The 15,741-nt window shown below is 38.0% G+C and overlaps 2 protein-coding genes across 4 annotated transcripts in view; one reads left to right on the top strand and one right to left on the bottom strand.

Annotated features, from left to right (window-relative positions):
* Positions 1-15,741, top strand: part of LOC308231590 (GTPase KRas) — a 54,578-nt gene that overhangs the window by 13,733 nt on the left and 25,104 nt on the right. Inside the window, exon 5 of one of the 2 annotated variants that reach the window (XM_080637207.1) lies at positions 3,523-4,569. The exons of the other annotated variant lie outside the window; for it this stretch is intronic. Within the exon in view, the coding sequence (XP_080493333.1) occupies positions 3,523-3,642 (120 nt within the window). The 3' untranslated portion in view covers positions 3,643-4,569. Of the gene's footprint in view, positions 1-3,522; positions 4,570-15,741 lie in introns of those variants that run through there. 2 annotated transcript variants of the gene reach the window in all.
* ETFRF1 (electron transfer flavoprotein regulatory factor 1) lies at positions 9,827-15,726 on the bottom strand. Of its 2 annotated transcripts, XR_013958713.1 has the most exons (4): positions 15,661-15,726; positions 14,952-15,042; positions 14,116-14,861; positions 9,827-10,007 (listed from the first exon to the last, which is right to left on the bottom strand). XR_013958713.1 is itself a non-coding variant. In XM_080637266.1 (3 exons), the coding sequence occupies exons 2-3, from the start codon at positions 14,991-14,993 to the stop codon at positions 14,646-14,648; spliced, it is 258 nt and encodes an 85-aa protein (XP_080493392.1). In that variant the 5' UTR covers positions 14,994-15,042; positions 15,661-15,726; the 3' UTR covers positions 13,826-14,645. The 2 variants fall into 2 exon arrangements, 1 of the variants encoding a protein (XP_080493392.1); XM_080637266.1 differs by lacking the exon at positions 9,827-10,007 and having other exon boundaries at positions 13,826-14,861.

Below are 15,741 nucleotides of genomic sequence, written 5' to 3'. Positions count from 1 at the left end.
GAGAACCTGTGCCTGGTTTGAAGTAATCAGTGCAGTATTTACAGAACAGCATTCCTACATCTCATTGAGATTCATGAATAACTGATACCTTAAAGACAGTTTGCTTGAACCACCTTGCCAAGTTTTTAGGGATTTGTTGTATGTGTTTAATGATACTATTCTGTGTTTTACTCCAAGCAATTTTTAATGTGGGTCATGTGTGCAAGTTCCACTTTAAAACTTTGTTTTCAATTAGTTAAAATTTTGTCAGACTTCACAACGTGAGTTGAGTTTTTCCATGTTGCTAGTTTGGTGTAAGGTAAAACGTTTCCAGAAAACCTTAGTCCTTCCCAAGAACAAGGGCCCAAGAAAAAAATTACTCCAGGATGCTCAGGAAGCAGGTTTGTTACATACCTGATGTAGAGATAAATAGGTGCAGCAAAAAGAGGATACATGTGCACTGAGGTAGGACAGCACTTAACCTTTGGAGAGATTGACTTTAATTGTAATTTTGTGCAGTATTTAATATGAATTTACTGACGTATGTTTGGTATTTAACCACTGTAAGATGACACAATCAGCTTAACACCCCCTCACTCTCCATATTAATGGAGGTTTTGCATGTGGCTCAGTTCTAGTAGCTGTTTTCAAACAGTCCTTTGAAGTATTAGATCTGTTTTAGAAACAGCAAAAAATTACCCTTAACCTATAAGCTAAATGTTGCCTGAGCGAGTAGATTTTTGCAGGTTTGTATTCTCCAGTACTGGCTAAGCTGACTCTACCATTATGAAGTTTTATGTTGGGAGTGCATTTATGGAAGTGAATAGAAATCTTTTTGCTAACCCTAAAAGCTAAATGAATAGCTTTTTACTTTATTTGTCTAACAGTTGGTTTTAAGAGACCAACTCCTACAAAGTGTATAAAGGTGGACACAGAACACTTTTGAGATATCAAAGCTAACTTTCATTAGTTTCTTTTAAACACTATTTACAGAAGCAGAACATGTGAAAATTCCTGTTTGTGTTTGAAATAGGCTTTCTTTGCACATAGTCATACTTTAAATCGAATGTTTGGCTGTCTCCTAGGAGTCAAAAGCATCCTGAAAACATTGCCTCAAAGTCATGGGTTCTTGGGGCTGTTTAGATTTTGAAGTTTTTAATACCTGCCAAAGGGTATTTTTGCTTCCAGTTCTGACAGCTAATAGAACTGGTTAATTATATTTTAGAGATATGGTCCATACTAATTTAAGGAAAAAATACTGAAGAATTTAAAAAGAAATTGGTATTTAAAATGACTTCTTAAGTTTATAAGACTGGTACCTGGCTCTTTAAAATGTCACCTTGTGCTAATGACATTAGCAAATGTGTCTCTGCACAGATTTTCTTTCAGAATACCTTATTTCATAAGGGGATCCATAAGGCTATTCTTGGTGGTGGCAGTGGTAGCAATTTCTTTTCTCTGTGTCTCTCCCTCTCTCTGCATTGCTAAAGCAAACTGCATTTCAATGGTGATGGGAAAGCTGGCAACAAACATTGACTGAAAAATTGTTATCTAATTATTCACGTGAAAGCTCCATAATCAAATTATGTATTTCTACTGCAAAACAGTAGATTTACAAAAATGTTGATTCTTGTACAGCCTGTGCTTTGGCACATAGCACCTTCTTGGTGTTTACTGTTTCCTCCTTCCAGGAAAACATGAAAATATGAGCTTTACTTGGGTTTTGCTGGGTTTTTTAAATAGCTTTTCTCACATTTTGCAAATTCTCAGACCTGGGATGTAAGACTTATTGTCTTGTCCATACTTCAGTACATCCTAACAGGACATATCATTTATAACAAAGAAATACAGTCCAAGAAATAAATCTAATTAATCTTGAAATTCAAGTGGCTGTAGTTCAGAAGAGCAGATAAGCAGCAGCATTCTTAAGAATGAGTCTTCAACATAACCTATGGCACAGGTCATGCAAAATGACCCAACAACTGTTGCAGTAAATGTTATCTATTGCTGTTAAGTGCATAAGATAAAGATGGGTTGGAAAGATAAAGTATGGAAATTCTGCCAAATAAAAGCCCAGATTGTGCATTGGGTGGTAATAAAGTTTGGGGGCTTAAATGGTTGTACTGTTTTCCACAATCATCAGTCTGTTCTGGTTTTATTTTCAAATAATGAGTTTGTATTAAATTAACAGCCCTGTTGATCTGGCTGAGGAGACAATGAGCTTTACAGTAAGGCAGATTTCCTCTCCTCTTTAAAAGCTGCAGCTAAACATATTGTATCTTGTTATAAGAACATCCCCACAGATTTGTCTAAATTTTTAAGTTAATGTACAGATATAGTCAATTTAAAATAATTTAAAGCTGGTGCTCTACCTCTTTATCTTCTCTTTGCTTAAACTTCAGTCTTCATACTTTTTTAAATGCTTATGGATCATCATATACAGGTGGCCTAAGCACAGATCTGCAGAAAGGTAGGGTGTGAGACCAGAGAAGGAAAATACATAGCTCTCTGTCATACATGGAATACTTGAGCTCTCCTCAACCAAAGAAAAAATGTGAGCAGGAGAAATTCACAGGCTGTTTGCACTTAGTTCTTATTATGGGACCCTCTTGGTTGCCAGAGGCAGGCCCAGAGAGAACAGATTAGGTGTGCCTTGAAGGTTGATGTGACCCAGGCTCTTAAATGTGATAATAACTAACTATTGCTTTTTCTGCATGGAAGAATAACATCCATAGTTATAAGAAGTAATTACTTTTGAAAGTTGCTCTGAAATATAATATACTTCAGGTACTTATTAAAAGCACTTTGCCGTAACTCAAATATCCCTTTTCCTAAGTTTAATAACATAAAGTAAATAGCTTTAAAACCAATATTGCCTAAAATTTAGTATTCTCAGAAGATTTTATTTCCTTGTAACCTCTTAGGAAATTGCCTGGTTAGACTTCTTTTATACTTTGTTAGTTTCTTCACAGGTTTTTGTAAAGAAAGTACACCCTGCATAAAGAACAGAAGTGAGCATACTTTCTTTGCCTGCCCAAACAGCAATAGGTTCTCACTTTGCCTAGGAAGTGAAAATAGGTGGTTAACTGTGTGTGTTTATAAGTAACCCCCAGTTAACAATCTAACAAGGTTTTGTGCTGCTAAATACATCCATGCCCACAAAAATGTGTGAAAAGATTCAGTAACGCAAGCATTTCAGTGCAGTGGAATTATGCAATGGAAGAACATAATCCTTACTCTTTTTTGTCCAAGCGTTACATTGCACAAAAAATAGGAGGGCTTGAAGCATAGATATTCACAAAAATTGGTAATCAAGAAATTCTTTGAGTGTTTCTCTTTTGCTTGCGTTAAAAACAATTTATCAAGCAGCAAATGTGCAAGCCCAGCATTTTAAATATTTTAATGGGATCCATATATTTCTCTCAAGTAAAGCTCATAATTTCAGTGGTTTTGTTGTGTTTCTTATCCGCTGTGCCATGGGTGTCGCAGTATCTCATGATTGTTAATGAAGCAGTTTTTAAGGAGTTGTGTTTTACAATGCAGAGAGTGGAGGATGCTTTTTATACATTGGTACGAGAGATTCGGCAGTACAGAATGAAAAAAATCAGCAAAGAAGAAAAGACTCCAGGGTGCGTGAAAATTAAAAAATGCCTTATAATGTAACAGGGTAAGTTTTGTAATGTAACAGGGTAGGTTTTACAAATCACTTGCCAAATAAAAATGATCAATGGTATCTTGCAAATCAGACATTTTATGGTTAATCAATGACATAAATTAAGATCTAAAGCCAATCAGATTTCAGTATTGTAGTCTTGAATAATATTCCTAGCAAACACCCAAGTATGGATTTGCTTTGTTTCATGGGGTTTTGGTAAATAGATGAAGAAGTCTTTACTGCATATTAAGTTCTCCATCTGTGAAACAGAGACCAAGTTTTGAGTGTGAAGAGGTTTAATGTTTCATTATAGATGTATTGCAGAGACTGTTGAAGTGAATATTGATTAAATCTTCAAGTTGATGAACTGAGGGGAGAAGGTCATAATATTTATAGTCCTCAGATGCAGAAACAGGAGGTTCCTAATCCAGCACAGCAGTATTTGGCTAGCAGCTGGCATACAGGATTTCTTAATTCCCGGGCTCTTCCTTATGCCATGCTGTTTTTAAAAAAATTTACCTTTTCTAGAAATACAGCAGCAAAGCAACAGTGAATTAAAATCGGGAGGAAAAGAGGTAATGGGGAAAAAAAACCCCAAAACAAACAAAAAAGCACCAAAACCAAAATCCCTAAATTCTCACAAAATAATTTTTTATCCATATACTCCACTGTAAGAAAAAAGGGAGGAGAAGGGGAAAGTACAAATTGTGATACGGAAGAAGTGCTACTCTAAATCCCTTCCAGTGCCTTGTGAATAAGCCATCTGAATAGCTCTTTGCATATATTACTGCCCCATTAATTCTTTGCCTCTTACTGTACCAGTGCAGTGAGTGGGTTGTTACTTCTTATATGCTTGTCCATAAGAGGATGACCTGGAATTTCCCATTCCAGTAAAAGAAAAAACATTTTCCAGGGGAGGGAGGAGAAATTTTGTTTCTTATCAGTTTCTACTAGATCTGATCAGGCTTATTATATTCTCAGCTTTTGAAGTGATGAGAGAATTACTTCTCCAGGGTAATTCTTTAGATGTTTTCTTAAAAACATACACTTTGTGATACTTTTGTATCAAAGGTTTCCTTTGCAGGAAACCGGAAGCTTTGGTTACCAAACTCCCCAGTCTTGAGTCCAAATATCAATAAGATTTATACCGTCAAAATACCTTGTTTTATTCTTTCCTAGCTGTCAAAAAGACAACTAACAGCAGCTTGGCAAGATTACTTTTGATGAGAGCAATATGAATTAAATTGCTAAAGCCTGCCTGCTGAAAACCAACTTTGCCATTTCTTGCTGTCTTACTAATGTAGCCAAATCTCAAAGTAGAATTTCTTTCTGTGTCCTGAGACTTTAAAGATCCTGAATCTGTCTGCTTTTCCTCTTTGTGGACTTCCTTGGGAGAAAGAGAACAGGATGGTGGGAATCGTGGTTTTCATTATTTTTTTTCAGTGGAAGCATCTTTTCAGATTTTAAGGGTTTTTTTTTTTTGATAGCTCAGTGAGTACGTGCTTTCTTTCTATCAGCTTCTTTTTCTTTCTTTCTGCCTAAGTCCAAGAGAAGTATGTTTTTGGGGTTTTGGGTGGTCGTTGTTTTTTCCCCAGATGGGGGAAATTTTTTTTATCAACACTGGATATTGTTGGGTTTTGATTTGTTTTTTTCTCCATACCCTATTTAGAAAATAGTCTTGGATATAAAACTGTAGAACTCCCAAGAGTCTGCTCAGGGGAGGAAGCATTTGTTTTTATACTCAAGTGAATTCTACGTAGTGTTGATAGTAATTTCAGCAACTTTATGTTTAAGATGCTGAGATGGAGAAAGCATATTCCAAAATTATTGTGGTACAGCTGTAGTTCTGTAGTGTTTCTAGTGGAATAAGAAATCTGGCATTTAAAACAGACTGGCTTGTATTACTTTCAGTAAGAAGTCGTATTAATTTGGTCTGATGCATAGTAGGTAGCTAAGGGGAGCAGCAGTTGATGCGAGTCAGCTGGGATTTTAGACTTCAAAAATATTCATTATAGCACTTTGCAATAATAGAAAGCATTTATTTTCCTTTCTTGCTCCGGATAATCAAATTGGATGGCTCACAGTGTTTTGCTATCTCTTGGAATATTCAGTTTATCCCCTTGCTGCTTATGGGATGCCTTCTTAGTTATATTAATCTTGTACAAGGTAACTGCAAACTTTGACTACCCAGATTACCATTAACTGCTGATGCTTTCCAAGAGATTCATTCCTTTGGGTGTTACACAGAAAAGAAGAAAGTCCAGAACATCTTTTGTTCTGTTTGTAATTTCTAACTAGCAAGAAGAAACTCCTAAAAGTCAATGTAAAATCTTCAAAAGATCTCTTTCTTGAAAGTGTTAAGGTTTTTACATTAAAATTTTACTATAACTGAAATTTCTCTAGGGCATAAGTTAGACATCTAGATAATGTAATTCTGATAGAGCTGGGTTAATAGTAAAAAGTTTGAATTACAGAAGTTCTAGATTTGAATGTAAAAGTTTCTAGATTCTTTATTAAAACTGTAATGATTTTTTCCATAGTACTAGAGGTGTACAAATAATTTGCTGTTGACTGATACCTGTCTATGTGTGTATGTTTTGTATATTTAAAGAAAAATATGAAACCGACTCTTCTCTACAATTTATAACTTGTTTAAGGGTCTATATATGTCTAGTGGAAGGTTTCCCTGGCCATGGCAGGGGTTGGAAGTAGGTGATCTTTAAGGTCCCTTCCAACCCAGACCATTCTGTGATTCTGTTTCTGGGGCTGGGGTGTTAAGGAACTCCTAATTCCTAAATGAATTTAGGGGTTCTTATTGATAGCCGGGTTCATTGCAGACTCTCATGCATGCTTGTAACTATGCAACCACATACCCCGATTTCTATATGGTCATGGGACCATGTGGTGCTCCAGAGAAAAGTTGTAGCTGGGAGCAGGCAGTTTCTGTGGGAACAGTTCTGATACTTCTGTTCCTGTTACCTTTTGTAGTTGCCCTTTGGAAAAACAAATGCCAGGAGCAAGCTCTGTCAGTGCACCTTTATGGAGGCAGTGTGGTATAGTTCTAAGCGTACACAGTGAATTTTGAGTTTCTAATCCTGAGCCTGGATTTAAAGCACCCATTCAGTACATCTTACGCTTTCCAAAGGGCTTGCACACAGTAACTCTACTGTTAGAGGGAGGAAGGTCAGCTGCATGCAGTCCCTTATTACTGAAAGAAGTAACTAGGAAGGTTCACCACCTTTGATCTTACAGTATTGATGCCTTTAGGGACCTTCTGTAAACACCATATCCACCACTTACATCTAACATTTAATGGACAGACTTAAAAGTGAAAGATCTTAGTTTATCTGGAGTTCTCCAGTTCTAATTCACAAGTATTCTAAATGTAGTTTTGAATGTCATGTTATATTCATGACCTGAATTTAAGAGGAATTGTGGCAGGACCAAACTACTGAATACATGATTAATAATTTTAAAGGCTTGATCTTCAAAGGTGTAAATGCAAGGACGAAAGCTAAGTCAATTCCCTCATAATTTGCAACACGCTTTGTATTTAACAGATCGTCACTTTACTGTGTAGAATAAAGATTTCAGCCTTAATTGTGAATTCCTGTATTTAAAGGCCCATAATAGTCTCTGGATATTACTTTGTACAAGTTATTTTCTCTGTAGTGAGGGTTGCTCATTTGAAGACTGAAATTGCAATTTTTGTTTGGCATGTCTCATTCGAAGACACCCTGGAAAGCCAACAGCTGTCCTCATAATGAGAATTCTTCCGTCACATTAAAGACCAGTGTGAAATACTGAAAGGTAGTTTTGTAGCGAAATGTGAACAGTCTTGCAGAAGAATATTGTGCAGAGATTTTTTCTTACTCTGTTCTTGTGATCTAATAATGAAACTTCTGCCTGTTGTGATTGATTCTTAATACTGTCCTCCTAGCTGAGATTAGAACTGCAGGAGATGCACTTTGAACCATCACTGCTTCTAGATCATATCCCTGCATGAGCATTGCTGAATATCCACTTGGTGCATTAATGCTGAAGTTAGACGCAAAATACACTAGCTGTCTGTAAAATAGCATCAAACATTTCTAATTCTCTGAAGATTCATGAGGGACATGACCTTTTCCAGAACTGAGGCTACTCTTCCATCAGGCATGCTATGTCAATTTTATACTGATCAATAATATTTTAAAATGTAGAAGAAACTATTTGCAAGTGGTTTTTTTATCTTGCAAGACCTTGCAGAAGTGTGCTATTAGTGTTGGGAGATGTTTGCAGCCCATCAGTTATGTGTAAATGTTTTATGAACTTGAATGTGAAGGTTTTAAATAAATGGAGGTTATACTGGAGCACTGCTTTATTAGTGAGGCTACTTAACACCTCACTGTTTGGACTTCCAATATTAAATTTCATCACCATTTGGAGTGAATTAGGTGATTTTTGGCTTTTTGTTGTGCTTTTTCAGAGTTCTCTTTCAGTTTCTTTGTTGAAGTGGGCACACAGGAGTAAACAGTCTTAATTTTTGTTGACAGCTTGAAGGTAATCTCTGTAGCTGACAAGAGGTGGGAAGCTGCCTGTCAGTTGTAGGGCTAAATTGCTAGACCCAGTTCCACAGTGATGCAGTTGTCTGCTGATTCATTAACATCATGCTACTATTTCTGATCTATCTAAAAGATAATACAAGGAGTAAGGCAGTGAAGAATCAAGATAATTTTTTATTGTAATGATTTCATACTGTCCATACTAATGTCCATACTAAATGTAACGGTAAACTGACAACATGGGTACTTGATTGGAATTTGGAACAGCCTGAAAGCTGGGCAACAAACTGTTTCATGTAAATAGATTGTTACAAAGCGTAACATGTAACGTACTTTGATAATGGTTCATATCAGGCTTTTAGATATGCTGGTCTCTTTTGACTAGAGTTATTTTTGTCAGCTATAATTACCCCACGAAAAAGAAAAACTACTCAATGTGAAACATTAGCTTCTGTGGCTGTTAGATGTCTGTTGTGCCTGTTGGAGCCGTGGAGATTTTAAGTAACTGTACATGATACAACACCATAGATAATGTGTTCTGCGTGTATTCTAAGTTGAATAGAATGATTTATCAAGTAATAATTTTCACTGGAACATTGGATTGATTTGCCTGATTTGCATAAGTAATGATTTATAAAACTGTGCCTGAGAAATTACCTGAATATGGGTACTAATCATAACTATGTCTTTGGTACTGAATTCTTGCTACAGATATTTGTATTTACGTTTTAAAGCTGCCTATAGATTGCTAAGGCATAAACAAAGATAGCTGATGCTTCACAACATTATTCTGTGGTAGTATGATTTAGATTATCGGTATGATTAATATAATCTATAAACGTGTGGTACCTGTAATTTTTTAGTTTGAGGTGAGACAACGTGTTGTCTGAGATGGAGTACACTAAATTCAGTTCCTTACCATAATAATTATGGAATTGGACCTATGTGGTGTCTGTGGTCAGCCCCCAAGCAATACATCTCCCATAGGGTGCTGTAAACCCAGACTGGGGAACAGCTGAGAAAGAGGGCAGGCAGGTGTTGGCTGTTGCAGGCATCAACACAGTTCCTTCAGGTTCTTGTTTCAGTGCTGCTCACAACTCAGGAGAGAAACAGCCTGTGGCTAGGATTCATTGCTCAAATGATGGCAGCCCACTGCTGGCCTGCAGGTCCCTCTGCCCATGCACAGCAATGCAGTCAGACTCCCCTAATGTGACAGGAGACAACTACAGTTGTCCTTCCACTGACTGTGTTTCTCCCAGCATGTCCCTTCCCAAGAAGCAGGAATGCTGGAGAGGACTGTTGCCCTGGCAATTTCTGTAACCCACAGTCTACTCGAGGGAACATTTATAAAAGCCTCAGAAAGAAGACAGTGTAACCTCTCCTGGCAGGCAGCATAGCAGATTGAATGGTTCACCTCATCAGGTCAGGTGAAAACAGGCTTTACCTAAGCAGATACAGTGTCAGTCTGTTAAGTGATCTTAATGTGTGCATGTATGTGTCTTTTCAGGGTGTTGATGATGCCTTCTATACATTAGTTCGAGAAATCAGAAAACACAAAGAGAAGATGAGCAAAGATGGTAAAAAGAAGAAAAAGAAGACAAAGACAAAGTGTATAATTATGTAAATACAGTTTATCCTTATTCTTAAGAAGTACTTAAGTAATTTTTGTACATTACACTAAATTATTAGCATTTGGTTTAGCATTACTTTACTTTCTGCTTCATGATCCTCTTAGCTTTACCTGAATGCTTGTTTCAAATGACAGTGGAAACTTCATTCCTCTTAAAGTGCCAGTATTCTTTGACTGTTGGTTCTTGAACTAGCAATGCCTGTGAAACAAAAAACAAAAACAAAAAAAAAAACACACACAAAAACCTGAGAACTGTCTTGGGACTCTTTGGTGCATGCACAGTTGCTAACTTCTTATTTTTCTTCCTGATTGTGAACTTCTGTGTGCAAACCAAACAATGAAATGATGCTCTACGCATTCTGACATCCCCTTTAATTTTTTTGGCATTTAAATCTGGTTGGGAAAAAGGACTAGTTAGCAAAACAGACTTTTCATTTCAGCCTTTTATTTTAGACTGACTGCAATATAGAGAGACCAGAAGCCTTTATAGTCTTCCTGTAGATTTTGCTTCTAGGCATCTAGTCTTGTAGCATTTCAGATCAACTTTAATGAATGTAAAGATAAAACTTTCACAAAAAAAAGGTTTTTCACTGCAATTTGTCTCGGTCGCTCCTTAAATACTCTATTTTTTCTATAAAAAAAAAAGAAAAATTAAAAAAAGACAACAATGCACATCTGGCAGTGGAAAAAGTAAAAGTTTGAATTAGGTTGATTTGATATTGTTAATGCATTGCTTTAAGACTTTCACTAACTTTTTGTGTCTGAAGACCAAGGTGAAATCCTAGCTCTCCTGCGTGACAAATCTGTAAGTAGCTTTGTTCAGTTAGGTACAGGATTTCACCCTTAGCGTGTCTAGAAAATACTAGAAAGCCTTAACAGATAAGTTGATTCAAATTCTTAGGTTAATTCATACGTGGATCCAGAATTTACCGTAAGAATTAAATCAGAATGAATCCTAAATTATATAGGGAAGTAAAACCATACTTCCCCCCCCCCCCCCCAAGAGTGGCATTGAATATTTTCAATGCCCATTTTGTGCAAAATAGGGGAGGAATTTTAAATTCTAGTAACATCAAATGAGTGAATGGATGAGTTGAATTTAGCTGCTTCATGCAAATAATTTGGAAATCCACTATGCCATAAAAATGGTGTGGAATTTGCACAAACCGTCTGCATAAAACATGGTTTCCAGAGTCAGTGTTGTTTGTGTGCTGTTCGTGAAGTACTTGTTTTGTTGCACAGAATAAATGGTTGGTGAGTGGCATTCCAGTGTCTAGACTGTCATGAAGCTAGACCAAGATTTTAATGTTTCTCTCTGTGATTTAAGTTCTGTTGTGATCACTCCCCCCCCTTTTCTTTCTCTGATTGGAATGAATGCAGAATTTTTGCAGAAGCTTTCAGTTTTTAGTACTGCAGTAGTCTAGGTATTCTGCAGTGAAGTAACAGCCAGTAGTAATTCCAGTGTTGCCAGCTCCTGTTGTCTTACTGTGTGTAAACGTTGCATTGTTTGGTTGTTTTGTTAGGGCCTGGGTTCCTGAAGGTATGCTTCTTCATAGTACCTAGCTCAGCTGCAGCTGCAGGGTGAAACTTGAAAATGTGACTCTGGTGTACCCAGAAAAGTAAAACACAAGACATTGAAGTAGGATAGTTCAGGACAATGCAAAGTTTGGAACGGGGAATAGCAGCATTGCCCTAACCTTGAAGTATACCTGAAGAATTCTGTGGAAATCTTACACAGTACAGTTTTCTTGTACCTGTGTAACTTGGATCATTTATAAGATGTCAAAGGTGCAATTGCATGAGGAAAGTATTCTTTCGCTTCTAAAATACCACCCCACACCCCACACCCCCCCCCACACCCCCCCCCGCGAATCTTCTAGGTGCAGGGCTGCAAAACAGGCAGGACTGCTGCCTGTCTGGATTGCTGCAGCATGTCTGGATTGCCGCGTGTTAATTTCAATGTGGCTGAGAAAAATAATGCCCTTCCCTGCCTGCACCCCCCTATTCCCCATCCTCCACCAAACCCCAGGCTCCCTCCCCTCCTTTCAGCTTTGATGTGAAATATAGATTATTAAATATTCTGAAAAACAGTAATAGGAGAACCTAACATTATATCATAAGGACCAATAAGGAATGAGAAAAGATTCTTAATGTTGCAAAACCTTTTATAGCTTCCAAGGTTAAAACGTTTTGGAGACAGTTATTTGCACATTTTAGACACTCTTGATTACATATGAAGAACATAGCAAAAGTGGGTAGTATACCTTGAGTAAATGGAAGTAACCTTAAGTTTACTTCAAGATTTTTGGTAACTGAGTCACACTGCATGTAAAATTAGGGCTGGTCTAAGATTCTTACTTAGTTAACTAAAAACTGGAGAAATTATAGCTGAAAAGTCTTAATCATCAAGTGTGGATTTATATAGCTCTAATATAAAGCTATATATATAATAGTTGGGGTTTTTTAGTAAATATGATCTGTAGCTACCAATCTAATTAAATCAGTACAAACCCTATTAAGATTAGCCCTTATTTACTTCAAAAAATACACATCCTTGCCACTGTTGTGCAGTTTTGTCTTAATATTTTTGAGATTTGGTGAAGCATGTTGGATTGCAGCTTGCACAAGTCGATCTCATAATTATCCTGTCTTTCCCTATTTGAAATGCTTTCAAAGAACATATCTGGGTGCTGTCTGTTCTGATAGCAGCTACTAAATGAACATGTGAACTGCTTACCACGTTAATACATTAAATTGCCATGTGTCAGGGAGTAACACCTTCTTACAGTAGCTTTATGTAACTCTGGTAAACAACTTTCTCATGTTTTTCTCAAAACTGAAATTTCATTATTTTGACCAGTCTCATTGCCCTAAAATGTTTTCTAACTTAAAAAAGTTTCACCATATAGATTTTGTTACAGTAGCATGATCTCTGTAATGGGTAAATACTGACACACAATCTTCTGCTCCTGTCTATGCTCTGAAGCAATACAATTACCTTCAAAGACCATCAGACTGTAAACAAATCATTTTGTCTCAAGTTTACATAAAGCTACATAGATGGTAAATCTTTCCTAACATTTCTTTATTCCACTGTCTTGTGTTTTCATGTTGAAAATACTTCTGCTTTTTCCTCTTGAGTGCCAACTTCTTACTAGAATGACTTCTTAATGTAATATGTTTACCTGGAATGTATTTTAACTATTTTTGTATAGTGTAAACTGAAACATGCACATTTTGTACATTGTGCTTTATTTGATGTGGAACATATGCAGTGTGATCCAGTTTTTCCATCATTTGGTTGTGTGACCTATGAATGTTGGTCATACCAGACATTAAGTTAAAAAAAAAGGAAAAAAGGAAAAAAAAAAAAAAAAAAGACCACTGTTTGTTTTAAAATTTTTAATGTTTTTAGGAGTATGTGCTGTGAGGTGATCTGGAATTTGTCATTTTTTTGTCAAACTGTACTGCTCCTATTTATTGTAATGTAATAAAAAATAGTTATTGTGAATTTCTGTCGCAGTTTCCTTTTTCTCTCCAAGAAGTTTAGTGCCTCATCTCGGTAATGGAGTACCCTTTGTACTGCATGTGTTTGGCAGTTCAGTTCTGTTTACTTCTCATCCTTCCCACTGCCTGTCACAAAGTGCTTTGGCAAAGTGCTTTATTGTGGCAGTCCATCTCCTCTGATCCATGCTGCTCCTGCTGCTGCATTCTGTGCTCTGCAAGGAGCAGAGCCTTGCTTTGGGTGAGGATGCACCTCTCACTGCTCTGTGCTGCTCGGGCTTTACCATCTACAGCCATGCCCCAGAGCCCTTATTTCATTAGTCTAACAGACTTGAATTAGTCTACAAGTTTAAAATACTCTCAATAGCTATTCTGTGTTTATTCGCAGGTGCACGTTTGTTTTCTTCTATCAGGTGTCTTCCATAAACTTACAGAAAACATGAACAACATATTTTAGTAATGATTGTGTCCTAGGTGGGGAAAAAAGCCTGAAACTGCTACTGCTTCATAAAGTTATGATTTGGCCCTTTGTTATGTGGATCATCTTCTATCAGTTACTGAGAAGGATAGGTTAAATTTTTTACATAGAGGTATTCATCCAGAACAGGTTTAACTGCAACATACTGGAGAATTCAGTTGATGTGGAAGGGCTGCTCTTCACATCAATGTGGTGCTAGAAACAGCACACACACTTCCTCAGAAAGTAGGGTGCTAACTGGCCAGCATTTTTCTTCATTCTATTCTAGAGTTCATACATGTGAAGACTTGCTATTGCCAACAGTTCTACGGCAACAATGACTTACCTATATTCCAAAGATTATTTCTGTTCTCTTTCCAGTGTCACTTAGTTCTTGGTGGGGGTAGAAACATCATCCAATTCTAGTACACACATAGTTCTGGCACAGGTTTGTGCTAGTTGAGCTAGTCAATGGCATTAGCTGTGGAGCAAATGTCCACAGTCAAACTTCTATTCCAAGGGAAAAGACGAAGTTCTGTATTGCTGCTACAGCAGTTACGCAGTGCCAGAAATCCGTAGTAGCAGGAACTGTCTTCAGGGTCAAAGTGCTTAAACCACTCCTGTCCAAATTCACCCCCTTCCTGACTCGGCAGTCTTCTGCCCCGCACAGTGGGCGAGCGCCTCTGCCAGGGTGACCCTCACACAGGAGGCAGATGTAGTTGAAAATCTTTGAAGGCACTACTTAAAGACAAGTAAAGGCCTAATTCATAATTCAGATGGGTCAGAAGGATTAACATTTCATTTGGTTTTAGGCTACAGCTTTTATTGTTCATTTTTTAAGGCTCTGTATCATTACATGGAAGTCATTAGCACCAGTTACTGATTGTCGTCACTGTAGTAGCGCTGTTTCAGAGCTCTGTATTTTCTGAGGAAGTACAAAGCTTCCAGCTCTTTTATAACAAATTCTCCTCGTGCAATCAGCTGCTTGATCTTCTCCGGATCTTTCTCATCTTTATTTTTCAGAAAAGCTGCTTTCAAACGCTTTCTGAAGTAGTCCGCTCCTTTGGGATACTCCCTTCCGAGGTGCAGCAGCTTGAGGGAAGAAAAAAAGAAAGATTTTATTGGGCAGTGAAAGGGGTTTGTCTCGTTAAGGAAGGTGCTCGTGGTGTTTAAGACACTTACGTTTTTGTACAGATTTCTCACTTCACTTCTTAAATTGGCCATTCTCACATTTCAGTAACCTCTTCACTTGCGTCTGACTGGGGCTTTTAACCTGAAGGATAATCAGTTTGACATTAGCCCTGCGGGGAGCAACCACATCCCAGCCTCCCGCTCCATGGGAACAGCACGGGCTCTACCCATGCTCTGTCATGCAGCTGAGCTCCCTTTGCTCAAACGCTGAACTCTTTCCTTCTTCTGCTTTTGGTTAACTTTTGTTTCTTTCAGCTTCTCCCTCCTCTCCTGCCTGCCCTCCTCTCAAACAGAAAACAACAAAATTCCAGCAGCTATCAGCTGCAATTGCGCTTATCTTTGTGCTGCTCGTCTCCTGCTCGCTTACGGGCTTTCTACCTAGCTGGCAGCTTCTTTATCTGCGATCTGCTAAAGCAATGCTCACACCTGTACATATACATACAGGGATATACACACACACACACATATATATGTATAAATTAGGAATTCCTACGCGTTAGAAACGCAATAAACCCCTTTTTATTTCTGTAAACAAAAGCACACGGAACGCAGCGCAGGTTCCGCGGCCTGGCGCTGCGGGCAGGGGCTGGCAGTGCCTGCGGGGCCGATGCCCGTGTCCCTGCCCTGTGCTCCCCCCGGACACACAGACACGGAGGAACGGCCCTCGCCCGGGGGCAAAACAAGAAGGTCAGCGTCTCACCAGCTTCACGCCACGCCGTAAACCCCGCCAGCGCCGCTTTACGGCAAAGCCGTAACGACGGGAGGCACCACCCTTCTCCCG

This window comes from Psittacula echo, assembly GCF_963264785.1.
Source record: "Psittacula echo genome assembly, chromosome: 1".
Lineage (NCBI taxonomy): Eukaryota > Metazoa > Chordata > Aves > Psittaciformes > Psittacidae > Psittacula > Psittacula echo.
The sequence above is the reverse complement of the archived record's forward strand: the minus strand, read 5'-3'. Positions and strand labels throughout refer to the sequence as shown.